Source organism: Carcharhinus amblyrhynchos, chromosome 33, assembly GCF_965287045.1.
Source record: "Carcharhinus amblyrhynchos chromosome 33, sCarAmb.v2.hapA, whole genome shotgun sequence".
NCBI classification, from domain to species: Eukaryota; Metazoa; Chordata; class Chondrichthyes; order Carcharhiniformes; family Carcharhinidae; genus Carcharhinus; species Carcharhinus amblyrhynchos.
The window spans coordinates 10,030,124-10,049,609 of NC_137356.1; the positions used below are offsets into that span (position 1 = coordinate 10,030,124).

Consider the following 19,486-nt stretch of genomic DNA (forward strand, 5'->3'; position numbering starts at 1 on the left):
GGCCTCCTTCTGCATTGTAGGGATTCTATGATTAGCCACTCAAATCAAGACGGCGAAACCAATTTTCCTCTCTTTAGTTCAGGATCACTGAAAGAAAGACTTGCATATTATCTAGCACTTTTCACACTCTCAGGTTGTCCCCAGAGTAATTTATAGCCGATCAGGGACTTTTTTGATGTGCTGTCGTTTTTTGTAATGCCAGTCAATTTGTGTACAGCAAGATCCCACAGACAGCAATATGGTCATGGCCAAATTTTCTCTCTCTCTCACTGAAATTAATTGAATGATAAATATCGGTGGACGTCTTTGAACACCAAGGAGGCAATTTAGCATGGCCAATCCACCTAACCTGCACATCTTGGGAGAGAGGGAGGAAACCGGAGGAAACCCACGCAGACACGGGGAGGACGTGCAAGCTCCACACACACAGTCACCCCAGGCCAGAATCGAACCGGGGTCCCTGACGCTGTTGTTTGGTTTGACTCTGGAATGTCAGCCTTGACTTCTGTGCTCAGGTCTTTGTGTTCGGACCTGACCCAGTGACCTTTCAACTAGAGGGCAGTGGTTCTACTCACTGAACCAGAGCCAGGAGGTGAGCCTGAGGCTAGTTATGCACTCCTTACCATCACTTCAACTCAGTCTGGCTAATGCTGTACAGTCTGTAATGAAACTTGGTGGGGGAGATCGGGGCGGTGGGGGGGGTGGGGAGGGGGGAGCGGTGTATGAGGTTTTAAGGTACCAGTTGAACCCCAATAAAACATCAGTGGTGGTGGGGGGCAGTAGGGGAGCACTGACTGTTGCCTGATTAGTAAGTAAGATTTTTGCCTTAACTGCTTATTCTGTTCTCAAAAGGAGACATTACAGCCGGAATTCTCTGCCCTTGCCCGCGGCTGGGATTCTCCAGTCCCGCTGCAGCGAGTGGCATTTGTGGCTGAGCGCCAAATTCCCCGTTCTCGCTGGTGTACGAGATTGGAGAATTCCGGCCACGTGACTCTTCCCGAGTTCAACTCACTGTGGCATAATGGGGGTTGGAGCCCTTGCGCGTCTCGATGATGAGCAGGCAAACCTTGCGCTGCTCCTCAAGGTGAATTTCAGTTTCCTACTCTTAGTCTTAATCTTTGTCATTAGCCCATCTTGGACCTTCACATTCACACAAAAAAAATCAGGTCGGCATTCACATCTTAACACGTCATCCCAATGTTCCTCTCGATTCTTCACAGTCTTCTAAAACACTTGTGCGCTGTAATTTGGAGTTAGAACGAGCAAGCAATGTACAAGAGGTAAGGGTTTGGCTTCAGGTTCTATAAATGTCTTCTTCGAACTGTATGTTCCCAATCTGCTGATCCGGTCACTTCTCCTCTTCCCGTGATTCTGTGAACACAAGCTCGATCATCTTCAAATTCTTCCTGGTATAAGACTCTTTCTAAGAGTCTTTGACTCTAAGAAGGAACTGGCCCTTCTCTATCAGTCCCCCGTCTCTAAATTTGCTGCGCCGATCTTCTGGAGCTGAGGCAACTCAGTTTTTGATTGGGTTTGGACTTGGGTTCTGATCCAGATCCTGCCCCTTTACTTCTCTTCAGGCCGGCATGTCAAGGGTGTTGAACCCTGGCATGTCAGCGAGGTAATTTGCTTCACCGTTGCAGCAACTGATGGAATGCATTCCCTCCGGTCTCTACCGAGATGATGTTAGCTACAGGTCACCCCTCTTTTGCTCTCAAAAGTTTTGAAAGGAAGTGGGTTGGTCAGTGGTTCGGAACTCGAGGCGCGTACGCACTCTGGGAGATCTTCCCTCCCGTAAAGGTTTGTGTAAATTCCCGTGTCCCCCGCGTTCCTACAGGACAGAAAGTCCACCATGCTGAAATCGGCCGAAACGCCGGAGTCCGAGATCTGGAGATAAGGATGAGTTCTGTCTCTCTCCAGCTTAAACTTCGAAGGATTCAGATAGAGCAACTGTCCACCAGGGTCGTCCCTGGCATGGTCAAAGCGTGTTGGCGTCACCGGACTTCCTTGCTCTATCCCGCTGGACAGGGACGACTGCCGCGACATTGAGTCACCGCACGAGGATTCCTCCTCTGCAGCAGAAGATGTTTCCTCCTGAGAGCTCAGTCTCGAGCTCTCGAACAGCAACTGCAAAGGCATCTCTTCATCGGAGACATCGTTGCTGCTCAGAGTGTACCTGCGGGCCTGATGTAGCAAGGGGACGCCCGCCAAGAAGTTCTGGTTCAAGACCACGTAGGCCTCTGTGTTATCCGGCGTTCCTGTCCCTCTATCCAGCCACTTGCCCTCATCCATCAGGTCCTCCCGCCGCAGCTTAAACGGCTCCGATCCGGAGAACAGGAAGCCTTGCTCGTCCAGGAAGACTTCCTGATGTTTGACTTTGGCCAGGTCCGGCGGGAATGTCTTCACCTCGGACAAGATCTCCAGTGCAGTGGCCTGCTCGTCACTGCTGAAGAACTGCAGGCCCCACCAAATTTGCCCACTGCTCCGGCCCAACCATTCCTGCAAAGGACAAGCGAGATCGTTACCCTTGGTTACCGGCGGATGGACGCTGGCGAGGAACGAAGGCATCTCAAAAAGACTTTCCCGCTCCCCATGCCCACCTCCCTCATCCAACAAATTACTCCCAATTCTCGATTCTTCACAAGAGAAGCCATCTCAAGGGTTGGAACAGAAAGTCAATAAGAATTAAAGAGTCCAGAATATGCGCTATAAAGTTTTACCTGAAAATTTCCTCTGTAGACGGTAAACAATCCATCAAACATATTCTCAGGAGAGGGTACCAGAGGCCATATCTTTTCCTTTATCATTCTGAAAATGAATAAAAGATCCAGTTGGTGTTGGAGTGAGATAAATATGATCCTGTCAGAGGATTTTACTGCATTTCTTTGTGATCATCAAAGGGTGGCACGGTGGCACAGTGGTTAGTGCCGCTGCCTCCCAGCACCAGGGACCGGGGTTCGATTCCCGGCTCGGGTCACTGTGTGGAATTTGCACGTTCTCTCTATGTCTGCGTGGGTTTCCTCCCACAGTCCGAAAGGCTGGTTAGGTTGATTGGCCGTGCTAAATTGCCTCTTAGTGTGAGTGGGACTAGCAGGATAAATATGTGGGGATAGGGCCTGGCTGGGATTGTTGTTGGTGCATGGGCCAAATGGCCTCCTTCTGCACTGTTGGGATTCTACTCAATGAACTGTGTCAGTGTTCACAATGGAATTCTTACCATTTCATAGAAATCGTAGAAACCCTACAGTGCAGAAAGAGGCCCTTTGGCCCATCGAGTCTGCACTGACCACAGGCCCTACCCCCAATCCATACATATTTTACCCACTAATCCTCTCTAACCTATGCATCTATGGTCAATTTGGCATGGCCAATCAACCTAACCCGCACATCTTTGGGCTGTGGGAGGAAACCGGGGCACCCGGAGGAAACCCACACAGGCATGAGGAGAATGTGCAAACTCCACACAGGCAGTGACCCGAGCCGGGAATCGAACCCAGGACCCTGGAGCTGTGAAGCAGCAGTGCTAACCACTGTGTTACCGTGCCACCCATCATCAAACGCTTTCGAATAGGGTGAGGTTTGGCCCCTTCGTTGCACCTTCTGCTCTCCCTCTCACGCAATTTGGCCTTGACTCCCATCTGGACAGCAATGTGCCAACCCAGCCGGCCGAGTCTGCCAATCGGTTCTACGCTGCGGGCAGCTCTGATCTTTGGGAAATGAATTGGGAAGATGGCTCCTTGGACATGTGGTGCCGGCAAACGGACAGCGCACCACGCTACGATTTCTATGAAATTGTAAGAATTCCTTTGTGAACACTGACACACTTCACAGAGTAGAATCCCGACAGTGCAGAAGGAGGCCATTCAGCCCATCGAGTCTGCACCAATCCCACCCAGGCCCTATCCCCACGTATTTATCCTGTTAGTCCCACTGACACTAAGAGACACGGCCAATCAACCTAACCAGCCTTTGGGACTGTGGGAGGAAACCGGAGCACCCAGAGGAAACCCAGGTGAAAACGAGGGGAGAACATGCACCACGCTGTCTGCGTTATATTTGAGGTAGCACCCAGCGACGGGCAAACTGTATAAAACACCAGTGGGGCTGGAAAATCCCACTGGCAGCCAATGAACCACCTCTGCTGCCAGGGAAGGAATGGAAAATCCCGTTGATTTCACCTGGAAGTCAGTATCTCCGACAGTGCAGCACCAATACTGGGATAACTTCCTAGACCCGCAACCTTCTGAAGCTAAAGCGACCTTTACCCACTGAGCCCACGCAGTGAGCGCTTCATTCGTTCTTTTGGCTTGTGCCAGAGTTGCGACACGCGGCGGAAAGATAGAGTACCTGCGGTGGGTCATAAAGATGGTCAGGAACAGCAACAGAACGATCATGACCAGGATCAGCGACAGGATGAGAATCAATGGGTCCAGGTCTGGGGAACAGAAAAGTACCTGAACTCAGCACAGATTCTACAAGCGTTTCTCCAGGCTGCGTCAATTTTCTTTAACACGATCCCCCCAACATCCCACTCCACCCCCGCAGGGAGACCCACTCAAGGAGTATGCTTTTGGCGCCCATTACAGTTTCAGAGGGTAATGCTGATCATTTGGAGCTTCTCACAGGAGGAAACTTCCCCTCACTGTAAGCACTGCTCATAATCCTCATGATTATGGTTTGCATGAAGACACCATCGCTGTTTCCTCTGTCTTCCACCTGCTCTCTCTCCCTTCCATTCTCTCTCTCTTTCTCTCTCTGTCTTTCCTGCTCCTCCAAACTCTTTATCTCCCCTCCACTCACTCTCTCTTTCCTCCACTTTCTCTCCTCTATTATCTCTCTCACTCTCCCATCAGCTCTCTCTCTCCTCATCTCTTTCTCATTCTATTTTCCTCTCTCCACACTGTCTCTCTCTCTCTCTCCCCTCCACTCTTTCTATCTTCCACCTTCTTTCTCTCCTCCACTCTCACTCTCTCTCCCCTCATTTCTCTCTCTCTCTATCTCTCCCTCCCCCCTCATCTCTTTTCCCTCATCTCTCTCTCTCTCTCTCGATCTATCCTCCTCTCTCCCACTCTCTCTCCCTGCCCCTCTGCCTCTCCTTCATTTCTCCATCACACACATTCTCTATCTCTCTCTCCCTCTCTCTGTACCTCTCTCTCTCCCGCTCTCTCACTCTGCACCCCCCACCATCTCTTTCCCTCTCCTCATCTCTCTCTATCTATCCTCCCCTCTCTCACTCTCTCTCTCCCTGCCATTCTACCTCTCCTCCGCTCTCTCTCTTTGTCCACCACACACTCTCTCGCTATCTCTCGCTCCCTCCCCCGCCCTCCTCGCACCCCTCCCCCACCATCTCTCCTTCTCTCTTATCTCTCGCTCTTTCTAAGCTCTTCTCTGTCGCTCTGTCCTTGCCTCTCCTCCACTCTCTCTCTCTCTCTCCCTCCCTTGCCATTCCACCTCTCCTATGCTTCATCTCTTTTTCCTCCATTCTCTCACACTCTATCTCTCTGTTCCCCCATCTCTCTCTCTCTCTCTCCCCCCTCATCTCTCTCTCTCTATCCTTCTCTCTACCCTCCTGACATCAGAAAGGCAAAGAACCTCTAACCCCCAGTATTCAAGGGCTTTGTTCATGGTAGGTTTACATATTGTTCTGATACCCTGACTAAAGGGCATTATTTAGTTAAGAATTTGTAGTACTTACAAAGAGAAACCTCTGGGACTGGTGCATTCCATGAATAATGTTCTTATGTTCTTATAAACCCAAAAATCAAGAAAAGTGGTGTCTAGTTTTACACTTCACCAACAGGCTCAGAATTGACAATGGGTGGCAAGCTGGAATGGAGTTGGCAAAATGGGTAGATAGTAAAGGAATCAGGGGGAGGAAAAATATATTTGGAAAAATAACTCAAATTCAACTGAGACTGAAGAACCAAGCAACACAGGTGTAACTCCCCAACCCTGGCAGGAAGCTATGTAGGGACCACGATGCTGGCATAGACCTATTGGGCTGAATGGCCTGTTGCGATACTATGAAGCTCGATATAATTCCATTAAATGTCACAGGGGAAGGTGAGCTTGACTTCTGGAGCAGGAATTTAGAGAGTTTGCATCATCCGTTTCTTCCCAGTGTCACATGATGCACTTTGGACTGGAGAAATCCCACTCCGTAAATCAGGGTGGCACGCTGGCACAGCGGTTAGCACTGCTGCCTCACAATGCCGGGGACCCGGGTTCGATTCCCAGGTTGGGTCACTGCCTGTGTGGAGTTTGTATGTTCTCCCTGCTTGGGGAGGGGGGTCTGCGTTGACCCGAACAGGTGCCGGAGTGTGGCAACCAAAGGAATTTCACAGTAACTTCATTGCAGTGTCAACGTAAGTCTTACTTGTGACTAATAAATTAACTTTTAACTTTGACTCTCGCCCCGCAGAAGGTGGAGGATGTCTGCGCGGAAAAGGCAATGAGAATTTGAGTACCTGATTCTGTAGTGGCGGACACAGGCTGGGACCACGCACTCCAGTAACCATCAATGGCGATCCCATCAGGCTTGGCACGAATACTGATGAGGTACTCGGTCTGCGATTTCAGCCCCACGATGAGGCATTCTGTCTTCTTTTTGATGGTCTCCACCTGCACAGATAGATAGAAGGTCATCATAGAATCCTTACAGTGCACAAAAAGGCCATTCGGCCCATCGGGTCTGCACTGACAACAATCGCGCCCAGGCCCTATCCCCGTAAACCTACACCTTTTCCCCATAACCCCACAAGTTTCTACCACCGCAGATTATTTCCCTCTCGAAAGCCTTGACTGCACCTTCCTTCACCGTACTCATAGAATCGTAGAATCTCTACAGTGCAGAAGGAGGCCATTCGGCCCATCGAGTCTGCACCCAGACAACAATCCCACCCAGGCCCTATCCCCGTAACCCTACATATTTACCCCACTAATCCCTCTAACCTACACATCCCGGGAACTAGAGTCACAGAGGTTTACAGCATGGAAGCAGGCCCTTCAGCCCAACTTGTCCATGCTGCCCCCTTAAACCCCTAAGCTAATCCCAATTGCCCACATTTGGCCCATATCCCTCTATACCCATCTTACCCATGTAACTGTCTAAACACTTTTTGAAAGACAAAATTGTACCCAACTCTAGTACTGCCTCTGGCAGCTTATTCCAGACACTCACCACCCTCTGTGTGAAAAAATTATCCCTCTGGACCCTTTTGTATCTCTCCCCTCTCACCTTAAACCTATGCCCTCTAGTTTTAGACTCCCCTACCTTTGGGAAAAGATATTGACTATTTAGCTGAGCTGTGCCCCTCATTATTTTATAGACGTCTAATAAGGGGCAACTTAGCATGGCCAATGCACCTAACCTACACATCTTTGGAGTGTGGGAGGAAACCCACGCAGACACGAGGAGAATGTGCAAACTCCACACAGACAGTGACCCGAGCCAGGAGTCGAACCCAGGTCCCTGGAGCTGTGAAATAGCAGTGCTAATCACTGTGCTACCATTGCCGTCTCCATCTTGGGATTGATTGAGACTCATGAGGCAGGTCCATCGACCCATGCACTGAAAGGTGGATTCAGTTTACCTTTTGTACACTGGAACTGGCTGAAGAAATATTGACTTCGTACATCAAAGAGTTTTCGAGGTACTTCAGCTGTGGTGCTGACCACTTGACGTGAAGCTGGTTATGTTTCTCAGTCCGCTGCACGGTGATGTTAGATGGCGGATCTAAAATAACTGAGAAAAGAGAAAGGAGAGTGAAAGGTGAGCTCTTTATTCTGCCCTGTGCTATGAACGTGGGGACAGCAGGAGGCCATTCAGCCCCCACAGCATGTTCTGCCCACCCAATGAGATCATGGCGGCACGGTGGTTAAAGGAGATCCCAAGGCACCCGTTTGCAGAAGAGTGGATGTTTCTCAAGTAAGGGTGGCATAGTGGTTAGCACCGCTGCCTCACAGCGCCAGGGATCCAGGTTCAATTCCACCCTCAGATGGATGACTGTGTGGAGTCTGCACGTTCCCCCCGTGTCTGCGTGGGTTTCCTCCGGGTGCTCCGATTTCCACCACAGTCCAAAAGATGTGCAGATTGACCATGCTAAATTTCCCCTTAGTCTCCAAAACTGTGCGGGTTCGGTGGATTAGTCATGCAAAATTGTCCCTTAGTGTCCAAAGGTGTGTAGGTTTGATGGATTAGCCATGATAAATGTGTGAGATTAGGGGATAGGGCAGGGGAAAGGGCCTGGGCAAGTCCCATCTGGCAGAGTCTCTTACCCAGGCCCTGTTCCCACCCATAACCTCCCCATTTCCCTTGGCCAAATCTATCTAACCTACACATCTTTGGACACTGAGGGGCAATTTAGCATGGCCAATCCACCTAACCTGCAAATCTTTGGACACTAAGGGGCAATTTAGAATGGTTAATCCATCTAGCATAGGCATGTTGGGACCCTAAGGGGCAACTTAGCATGAGCAATCCCCCTAACCCGCACATCTTTGGACTGTGGGAGGAAACTGGAGCACCCAGAGGAAACCCACACAGACACGGTGAGAATGTGCAGATCCGGCATAAACAGAGACACAAGCCGGGAATCGAATCTGGGTCCCTAGCGCTGTGAGGCAGCAGTGCTAACCACTGTGCCACCATGCCATCCCACTGTACCACGGTGTCACTCCATTGTAATGTAGGAAACGTAGCAAGGTCCCACAAAGAGAAAAGTAATAATGAGCAAGTCACTTATTTTTGGTGAGCCGGAGGGATTTGGCCAGGACTCTAGATGCAATTCTCCTGGTCTCCTTTGATTTGTTCCATGGAATCTTTTATCTCCACATCTTATCGGAGAGTCGCAAATTCTGACAGTGTGGCACTCCCTCGGTACTGCGCTGGGGTAACAGCCGAGATTATATCTTTCGAGTGGGACTTGAACATACAATCAGGGTGAGAGTGCTACCCAATAAACCATTGACGTTACCTTAGCAAACTCTGAGGGTGTACTCACCTACACTGTTGATGTAGATGTTCTGTCTGATCATTATCGTAGTGTTTAATGACACCTCGATTTCCAGCGGGGCAAATAAGAAAACATCTATCGTTGGAAATGTGCAGATGTATCGACTCATATTGCTGCCAATCCTTTCCATGGACAGAAAGCATTCTTTCTTCTCTCCATCATCCCTATAGGATTAAGGAACATTTTGGAAGGTGTTGGGAAAATAAAGATAGTTTTATGGGCTTTATATTTGTATTGGTAAAGAGTAGAAATAGTTTTAATTGTGTCTAATTTAACGTTTCTCTACCCAGAAGAGTAAAACCTATTGTTAGATTCATGCTGGGTAAAGGTGTTTGTATGTGTGGGGGTTGGTTTCAATTCCATCTGCGATTCTATTGTGCTTAGAGAGGGTTATGCTGTGATGAATAAATGTTGGGAATAGTGGTTGCTTAGCGACTAGAGGTCCTTGTAAAGTAGCAAAGCTTTCTTAGGTTTAGCTGGAGATATTGCAGTTGGAGGCAGGACACCAGGGAGGGAACATCTCTCAACCTATGGACCTTGGTGCCCACGTCACCTGGTCACTGCTAACATGTTTATTCTTTAGATTTCTAATGTGGTGTAGAATTAAAATCAACCGTCATGCCTTCTGTTGACTTGCATCACACTGGGCGGCACGGTGGCACAGTGGTTAGTACTGCATCCTCACAGTGTCAGGGACAAGGGTTCACTTCGGGCCTTGGGTCACTGTCTGTGTGCAGTTTGCACGTTCTCGCAGTGTCTGTGTGGGCTTCCTCCGGGTGCTCCGGTTTCCTTCCGCCCTCCAAAGATATGCGGGTTACGTTGATTGGCTGTGCTAAACTGACCCTAGCGTCAGGAGATTAATGGGGTCAATATATGGCATTACAGCGATAGGGCCTGGGTGGGATTGTGATTGGTGCATATTTGATGATCCAAATGGCCTTCTTCTGCATTGGAGGGATTCTATGATTCTAAGGGGCAATTTAGCACGCCCAATCCAGCTAACCTGAACGTCTTTGGACTGTGAGAGGTAACCGGGGCACCCGGAGGAAACCCACAAAGATTTGGGGAGAACATACAAACTCCACGCGGACATCGACCCAAGGTGGGAATCAAACCCGAATCCCTGTATTGGAATTAAAAGGCTAATGATGACCATGGCCAATAGTTGCAAAAAATCCATCTGGTTCACCAATGTCCTTTAGGGAAGGAAATCTGCTGTCCTTACCCGGTCTAGCCTGCAAGTGATTCCAGACCAATGAGGCTGACTCTTAACTGCCCTTCTGAAGTGGCCAAGTGAGTGACTCAGTTCATGGGCAAACATGAATATGGGTGACAAATGTTGGCCATGCCAATGATGCCCTCATTCCATGGATTAATAAAATCAGTGTCTCAAAAGCCCATCTGGTTCACAAATGACTCCCTTCAGAGAAGGGAAATCTGCTGTTCTTACTTGGTTAGGCCTAGACTCCAGATGCCCTTCCAAGAAGGGCGATTAGACTTGAGTAACAAATACTGAGCCCTGCCCACCCACATCCCTTGAAATCAGGAAGAGGCTAGTTATTGACATACTGAAGGTACTGGTAGAACAACTGGTATTCACTGGTGTTGCCTCCGCCATCCCTTCCATCCCAAAAGCAAAGGAAGTCTTCCAGCGTTTGAGTGAAGCAGTTCAATGGTTTCGATCCCAGTCCGGCGACCTGAAGCACTAGATCGAAACAGAGATTGCATCAATCACACCAAACAGGTCATGCTAAGTTGCCCCCTAGTGTCCAAAGATGTGCAGGTTATGTGGATTGGCCATGCTAAATTGCCCCTTAATGTCCAAAGATGTGCACGATAGGTGGATTGGCCATGCTAAATTGCCCTTAGGGTCCAAAGATGTGTAGGTTAGATGGATTGGCCATGCTAAATTGTCTCTTCGTGTCCATAGATGTACAGGTTAGGTGGATTAGCCATGGTAAATGCATAGGGTTATGGGAATAAGGAGGGATTGTGTGGGATGGTCATTTGGAGAGTCCCTACAGTGCAGACTTGATGGGTTGAATGGCCTCTTTCTGCACTGTAGGGATTGAATCGTTCTAAATCAAATCTTGAGATGAGAAAGGCATAGGGTTGCGGGAATAAGGCCTGGGTGGGATTGAAGTTCAGTAGGCCGAATGGCCTCCTTCTCCACTGTAGAAATTCTGTGAAGAGCCTGATGGCAGCCGGGAAGAAGCTGTTCTTGAGTCGGTTGGTACGTGACCTCAGACTTTTGTATCTTTTTCCCAATGGAAGAAAGTGGAAGAGAGAATGTCCGGGGTGCGTGGGGTCCTTGATTATGCTGGCTGCTTTTCCCGAGGCAGCGGGAAGTCTAGACAGAGTCAGTGGATGGGAGGCTGGTTTGTGTGATGGATTGGGTTATGTTCAAAGCCCTTGGGAAAGGGGTCAAGTTACCCCAAGTTATATCAATCACATTCCTGACTTTGATCCTAATGAGGAATGGACTAGCCTTTGTATAGTTTTGTAGATTCTTTAAAAAATGAAAATAATGTTCTGTTGTGATTTATTGGTGCTTTATGTGAAGAGAAATGAGGAAAGTATGATGGACACCTCTGCATGCGTGCACACACATGTGCACTCACACGGACATACACATACATACATACATGCATGTGCACAAATGTGTGTATACATACACATGGGGACACATTTATTTATTAATGTCACAAGTAAGGCTTACTTTAACACTGCAATGAAGTTACTGTGAAAATCTCTCTGGTCACCACACTCAGGCACCTGTTCAGGTACACCAAGGTAGAATTCAGCCTGGCCAACGCACCCTAACCAGGGCATCTTTCAGACTGTGGGAGGAAACCAGAGCACCCGGAGGAAACCCACGCAGACACGGGGGAGAACGTGCAGGCTCCACACAGACAGTGACCCAAGGCGGGAATCGCACCCAGGTCCCTGGCGCTGCGAGGCAGAAGTGCTAACCACTATGCCACCGTGCCGCCTACAAATGGGATGGATGTGTTGGCCGAATAATGTCTGGAGAGTGGTGGAATTTGAATTCAGTGAAACAAAATATCTGGAATTGAGAATCTACTGATGACCAGGAAACCATTATCGGAAAAACGTATCTGGTCCCCTTAGGGAAGGAAATCTGCCATTCTTACCCGGTCTGGCCTACATGTGACTCCAGAGCCACAGCAAGGTGGTTGACTCTCAGGCAACTAGGGATGGGCAATAAATGCTGGCCCAGCCAGTGAGGCCCATGTCCCACAAATGAATAAAAAGATAGGAAGACATCCCCTCCCCTCCTTTCACTCTGCCCACGTAGACGATCTGGCTCCTTTGTTTCTCACCAATGATTCTATCTGAAGCTGGGGTGGCACCTTCATGGTTTCACAGCCTCCAGGTTACCAACCAGGTGGGTGCTGCCCCGAAGATAGAAGACCTCCAAATGAGCTGCCAAGCCGCTCCAAAATAATAAGTAAATAACTTAAACTTAGATTCACTACCCTCTGAGAGAAGAAATTCCTCCCCATCAATGGGTGACCCTCTTACTCTGATTTTACCCTTTGGTCCCAGACTCTCCCACAAGGGGAACCACATCTCAGCATTGACCCTGTCCAAGCCTGCTGAGAATCCAATCTACCTCAGTAAGGTCGCCTCTCATTCTTCTAAACTCCAATGAGTCCAGATCCAACCTAGTCAACCTCTCCTCATAAGAAAATCCCTCCATACCCAGGATCAACCTAGTGAACCTTCTCTGGATTGCCCCCAAATATCTCCCCTTCGATCCAAAAGCATCCAAGACAGTTTAACGTCCCGTCTCAAACACCTTGAGGCCCAGAAGGTTCAGAAGAGGGAGCCTGTTTGTGTTAATGTCCAAAGATGTGTGGGTTAGGTTTGTTGGCCATGCTAAATTGACTCTAGTGTCAGGGAGGGGGTTAGCAGGGTAGACGTGTGGGGTTAGGGGAATAGGGCCTGGGTCGGATTGTGATTGGTGCAGACTCGATGGGCCGAATGGCCTCCTGTAGCGATTCTACGTTGGTGCAAAAAACTGGGGATGCTGGAATCAAAAACTAAAAATGCTGGAAAATCTCAGCAGGTCTGACGGCATCTGTGGGGAGGGAACGGAGACGACGGCTGGAATTTTACTGCCCCCCCCCCCCATGGGAACCGGAGCGGGCGAGGGACGGACCATAGAAAGGTGCGTTGACCTCAGGCGGGATTTTGAGTTGTAAAAGCCCCACCCAAAGTTTTACGTTTAGAGGAGGGGACTCTGACGGACAGTCATCCAGACTCGAAATGTGGGCTCTATTTCTCTCTCCACCGATGCCGTCAGCCCTGCCGAGATTTTTCAGCATGTTATTATTTATGTTAATGGCTGGTTTACGTGGTTTCTTGAAAGAAGTCGGGACGGAGGGCTAATCTTCCCCAGCCATGTGCATTGAACCAATAAATTACAGCACCCCACTCAAATGCCTTAGTCTTGGCCCCATCTATCGAGACACATGTTTGGAAAGATAAGATGTTCTCCTAACATCGCTGCTCACAAGCCATCTGACAAACAACTGACAGTGTTCCTTAAGGAATGTTATCTCGAGGCACCTGAACAAAACAGAACTGTTTTTTTGCAAACCCAAACGGTGACCAACGAGATTCCAAGTCTTTTTTCCCTCCGGAGAAGGAAAACAACAAAAGTTGGATTTTACAACCGCTCTTCGGAGTAAAATGCAGCAGGGTTGGATAAACGCGAGTGGCTCACTGACCAAAGGTGAACCTTGCTCGAGTATACCCAGCTTAACCGCGGGACGTAGATGTTTAAGCAGCTCGTTCAAGGAATTATGCAGAGTCAGATCAGTACAGGAGGCCATTCAGCCCCATCAAACTTTTTCTTTCTGTTCTTAATTCCTGGTTGGGGCGGCACGGTAGCACAGTGGTTAGCACTGCTGCTTCACAGCTCCAGGGACCTGGGTTCGATTCCCGGCTCAGGTCACAGTCTGTTGCACATTGTCCTTGTGTCTGCGTGGGTTTTCTCCAGGTGCTCCCGTTTCCTCCCACAGTCCAAAGATGTGCGGGTTAGGTTGATTGGCCATGCTAAAATTGCCCCTTAGTGTCCTGAGGCGTGTGGGTTAGTGGGTAAATATGTAGGGATGTGGGGCCTGGGTGGGATTGTGGTCGGTGCAGACTCAATGGGCCGAATGGCCTCTTTCTGTACTGTAGAGGTTTCTACGATTCTAACCCCATGTTGGCACCCTATACCAATGCAGCAAGGATGCAATGGCATAGTGATATTATCACAAGACTATTAATACAGAAACTCAGCTAACATACCAATCTGTATACCTCTGTCTTACCAATCCAACAGGGGAAGTAACGTCCAGATATTATTATCACAGAGTCCCTACAGTGCAGAAGGAGGTCACTCGGCCCATCAAGTCCATACTGACCACAATCCCACCCAGGCCCTATCCTCATAACTCTGACACTAAAGGGCAATTTAGCATGGCCAAGCAACCCAACCCGCACATCTTTGTACTGTGGGAGGAAACCGGAGCACCTGGAGGAAACCCACGCAGACACGGGGAGAACATGCAAAGACAGTGACCCAAGCCGGGAATCGAGCCCAGGTCCCTGGCACTGTGAGGCAGCAGTGCTAACCACTGTGCCGCCGTGCCACTCTTTAATCGCTAGAATATTAATCCAGAAAACTCAGCTCAACCTGTATAACCAACCCAACAGGGGAGGCAATGGCCGAGTGTTATTATCGCTGGACTATTAATCCAGAAATGTTTTGGGGACCCGGGTTCGAATCCCGCCACGGCAGATGGTGGAATTTGAATTCAATTATAAAACAAATCTGGAATTAAGAATCCACTGATGAAACCATTGTTGGAAAAAACCCATCTGGTTTCACTTTAGGGAAGGAAATCTGCCGTCCTTACCTGGTCTGGCCTACATGTGACTCCAGAGCCACAGCAATGTGGTTGTCACCCAACTGCCCTTGGGCAACTAGGGATGGGCAATAAATGCTGGCCCAACCAGCGATGCCCATGACCCGTGAATAAATTAAAAAATAATATCCATAGCCTGGTTAAATTTGTTTTGCTTCAACGCACATATAATTTCTCAGAAAGAAATGTCAGTAAAATTTGGAAATGCCTGATACTTGTCTGAACTGGAGTGCCGTTCTGAGGAACAGGTCGAGACAATACCAGGCATTTCCCAAGTTTTACTGTTTTCTGGCTGCTTTTACAATCATTGCCCACCATTCAAACTGCCATTGACCAGGACAGGTCAACATGACCGATTCTCCCCTCACCTGGCTGGCCAAGGTTAGCGAATGCAACCTCAAGTGACCTCTCCCGCCCAACTATCAGTGGCCTCCCATTCTCTCTGATGCACCTCACACCACCCCCGCCATCCGCTCCTCTCCCCCACCCCCACCTTCCACTACATTGCTCACCAGCCATTATTTGCGACTCTACTTAAACTCACAGCTAACCAGCTATTCAACCGTGGCAAGCGCATCACACACTGTCGTTCTTCCTGCTCCCTCATAGGGGTGGCGGGGCCCAGAGCAGGAAGGAGTGGAGCAGGGAGCAGGCAACTGTGGCACAGTGGTTGGCGCTCTCACAGCGCCAGGGACCTGGGTTCGATTCCGGCCTCGGGTCACTGTCTGTGTGGAGTTTGCACGTTCTCCTCGTGTTTGCATGGGTTTCCTCCGGGGGCTCTGGTTTCCCCTCACAGTTCAAAGATGTGCAGATTAGATGAATTGGCCAGGCTAAAATCACCCCTTAGTATCAGGGAGACCAGCTAGGGTAAATATGTGGGGTGATGAGGATAGGGCCTAGGTGGCATTGTGGTCGGTGCAGACTTGATGGGCCAAATGGCCTCCTTCTGTACTGTAGGGAATTCTATGTCTATGTCTAACTTCCCCATCACCTCAGTCCTCTGGAAGAGGTTTGACACTCCCCCCTCGACAGGTTTAAGGGTTTGGTGGGGGAGGGGGCTAGTGAGAGGAGGGGGTGAGTCCGCTAAAATACAGGCTGGCAGCTTTTCCGCCATCTATCCTACTTCCCCCACCCCCACTCCCCTCCACCCCCCCCCCCCCCCCCCCCCCCCCCCGCCCCCCCATGACCTGACTGAAATTCAACAGGAGTCAAGGGAGGAATTAAACAGCCCATCCACCCCTCGGGCCTACTGCAACCCTGAGATGGTCAATTGAGGGCCATTTGAAGGTCTCTCATCCTGCCCCCACCCCCTGTGGCTGGGGAAGGCCCCCAGCCATGCAGGAAGCCCAGTAGCTTGAGCTGTTAGTCTTAACTTCAATGGCTGGTGAGGGTGGGGAATCTCTATTGTGGGTACCCTTAGGCATATTGAAGGCACCATTAACCCCCCCCCGCCCCCCCGTGGCTATACTTGTCCCTTTACCCTCCCCCCACTGGCCTCTCAGACCAGCCTCTCACCCACCCTCACTCACCCCCTTGCCAGGGCACACCAGCGAGGTCCTAGCAATGCCCCAGATGCCCAGAGTGATTCAAATTCCTCTTTTGCAGGGTCTTTGTGTCAACAGTGTCTATAGCTCTTGACACGGTGGCACAGTGGTTAGCGCTGCTGCTTCACAGCTCCAGGGACCTGGGTTCGATTCCCGGCTCGGGTCACTGTCTGTGTGGAGTTTGCACATTCTCCTCGTGTCTGCGCGGGTTTCCTCTGGGTGCTCCGGTTTCCTCCACAGTCCAAAGATGTGCGGGTTAGGTTGACCGGCCATGCTAAAGATTGCCCCTTAGATGCATAGGTTAGAGGGATTAGTGGGTAAATATGTAGGGATATGGGGGTAGGGCCTGGGTGGGATTGTGGTCAGCACAGATTCGATGGGCCAAATGGCCTCCTTCTGCACTGTAGGGATTCTATGATTTTCTATAATGCCCGGAGCTGTCCTCTCATCCACCCAGATTGTGCCACATAATTGCTCGGGCGGCTAACTGGGAAAGTGACAGTCCAACCACACAAGGGCCTGGCGATGACCGTCTCCAACTTGAGAGAATCTAACCCTTGACATTCAACATCATTATCATCACTAAATCCCCCACCATCAACATCCCGGGGGGGATTGACCAGAAACTAAACTAAATGTTGTACTGTGGCTCACTAGCAGTGAGAATACAATACTGCAATGAGTAAGATCATAAGAACTAGGAGCAGGAGTAGGCCCATCTGCCCCCTCGAGCCTGCTCCGCCATTCAATAAGATCACGGCTGATCTTATCATGGACTCAGCCCCGCTTACCCTCTCGCTCACTATAACCCTTAATTCCTTTACTGTTCAAAAATCTATCTCTTTGCCTTAAAACTCACCTCCTGATGCTGCAAAGCCTGTCCACCATCTACAAAGTACAAGTAAGATGGATATAGGCCAACTGTGGGCAGTTGGGAATAGCTTAGTGATAAAAAGTGGGAGGCATTGACAATTTGGGCCCAAGGGCCTGTTTCTATGCTGCAAACATCTGTGACTCTAGTCAGGAGTGTAATGGAAGACTCTCCACTCGCCTGGATGGGTGCAGCTCCCAACAACACTTAAGAAACTCAACACCATCCAGGACAAAGCAGCCCTGCTTGATTGTCACTCCGCCCACAATCATCCACTCCTTCCACCACCGACACACCGTGGCAGCCCTGAGTACCATCTACAAGATGCACTGCAACAAGGTTCCTTTGACGGTGCCTTCCAAACTCACCACCTCTACCACCTAGAGGGGCAGCAGATGCACAAGAAATCATGATCATAGAATCACAGAAGCCTACAGTGCAAAAAGAGGCCCTTTGGCCCATCAAGTCTGTACCAACCACCCAGGCCCTATCCCCATATATTTTACCTGCTAATCCCTCTTACCTACACATCCCTGGACATTAAGGGGCAATTTCTTAGCATGGCCAATCAACCTAACCCACACGTGTTTGGACTGTGGGAGGAAACCCGAGCACCCGGAGGAAACCCACACAGACACGAGGAGAATGTGCAAACTCCACATAGACAGTGACCCAAGCTGGGAATCGAACCCAGGTCCCCGGAGCTGTGAAGCAGCAGTGCTAACCACTGTGCTACCGTGCCGCCCACTAATCTACAGGATTGGTGATCTTGATCTTGTAGATGATCTACAAGTCCCCCTCCAAAACCTCTCCTCGATCTGACTTGGAAATATATCGGCTGCTCCTTCGCTTGGTTCAAAATCCTGGAACATCCTCCCTAACAGCACCGTGGGTGTACCTACACCACAGGTCTTGTGGTGTAGGCACCTCACCACCACCTTCACAAGGGGCAACTCGGAACAGGCAATAACCTAGCCCAAATTGCGCAAAAGAATTTGTACAAATTCCAATAAATCCATGTCTGGGATCAGTCACATAGAACCCTACAGTGCAGAAAGAGTCCCTTCGGCCCATCGAGTCTGCACCGAACACAATCCCACCCAGGCCCTATCCCCATATCCCTACATATTATACCCACTAATCCCTCTAACCTCCGCTACCCTGGACACTAAGGGGCAATTTCTTAGCACAGCCAATCAACCTAACCCACACATCTTTGGACAGTGGGAGGAATCTGGAGCACCCGGAGGAAACCCACGCAGACACAAAGAGAATGTGCAAACGCCACACAGACAGTGACCCGAGCCAAGAATCGAACCCAGGATCCTGGAGCTGTGAAGCAGCAGTGCTAACCCACTGTGCTACCATTAGTCAACGACAAAACAAAATGAATGGATTGTGGGGGTCGTTTAGCTACACAACTACGGATCAACAACATAATTCTGGATCGGGATATTGAAATACTTATGCCGTAAATCTTCCGCAGGGGAGTTGTCACACGCTGAGGGGGTAAGGATGGGTTCACAGTGGTTACAGAGGGCTCCGTTCCCCAGGCAACAGGTGTCTCTCGCTCACAAATTTTATCTCAATACAAATGGGCAAAAATTATACCTTCCTTCAACTCAATCGAAGAAGGCAGGAGTCGACTCTTAAGCCCCTCCAGGCTGTTCTTCGATTCGTCCCCAGTCTAAGTCCAGTCTGTGCACAGACTTGCGACTGAGAGGCACAGTAACAAACAGGAAAATTCCTTACTTTTTTCTTCCAAGCTCAACGATCCTGCCTTCAGGAAAGCTGCAGCACTCAGCATGACGAAGTAGGATCCTATTTTGCGCTGACTGCGGGGATGGGTCATGGTGCGAGGTTTCCCCGGTGGCGAAAGTACAGTGTGCCCGATAGCTCCTGCGAGTGCTCTGAAGCCAAGTAAACACACACCACCGACGTGAGGCTGCTTTGCAAATCTTACGAGATCTGGCAGGGGGTGGGGGAGGGGCGAGGGGGGTGGGGGAGAGCGCGGAAAGGGTTGTGTCACTCCCAGTCTATTACCAAACTCTCCTTCGAAAACAGCCTCAACTCCCTCCCACAGTGGTAAAGCCCAACACGATAGGACAAGCCAGT

The 19,486-nt window shown here is 49.8% G+C and overlaps 1 protein-coding gene across 2 annotated transcripts; it reads right to left on the bottom strand.

Moving 5' to 3' along the window:
* Positions 1-753: 753 nt before the first annotated feature.
* Positions 754-19,241, bottom strand: epor (erythropoietin receptor). 2 transcript variants are annotated; one of them, XM_080216538.1, is made up of 8 exons: positions 19,124-19,241; positions 10,584-10,719; positions 9,003-9,178; positions 7,593-7,744; positions 6,468-6,621; positions 4,348-4,435; positions 2,721-2,808; positions 754-2,499 (listed from the first exon to the last, which is right to left on the bottom strand). In XM_080216538.1, exons 1-8 carry the CDS (start codon positions 19,221-19,223, stop codon positions 1,687-1,689), a joined length of 1,707 nt encoding a protein of 568 aa, XP_080072664.1. In that variant the 5' UTR covers positions 19,224-19,241; the 3' UTR covers positions 754-1,686. The 2 variants fall into 2 exon arrangements, with proteins under 2 accessions (XP_080072664.1, XP_080072663.1); XM_080216537.1 differs by lacking the exon at positions 19,124-19,241 and adding an exon at positions 11,734-11,769.
* Between the last annotated feature and the right edge of the window lie 245 nt (positions 19,242-19,486).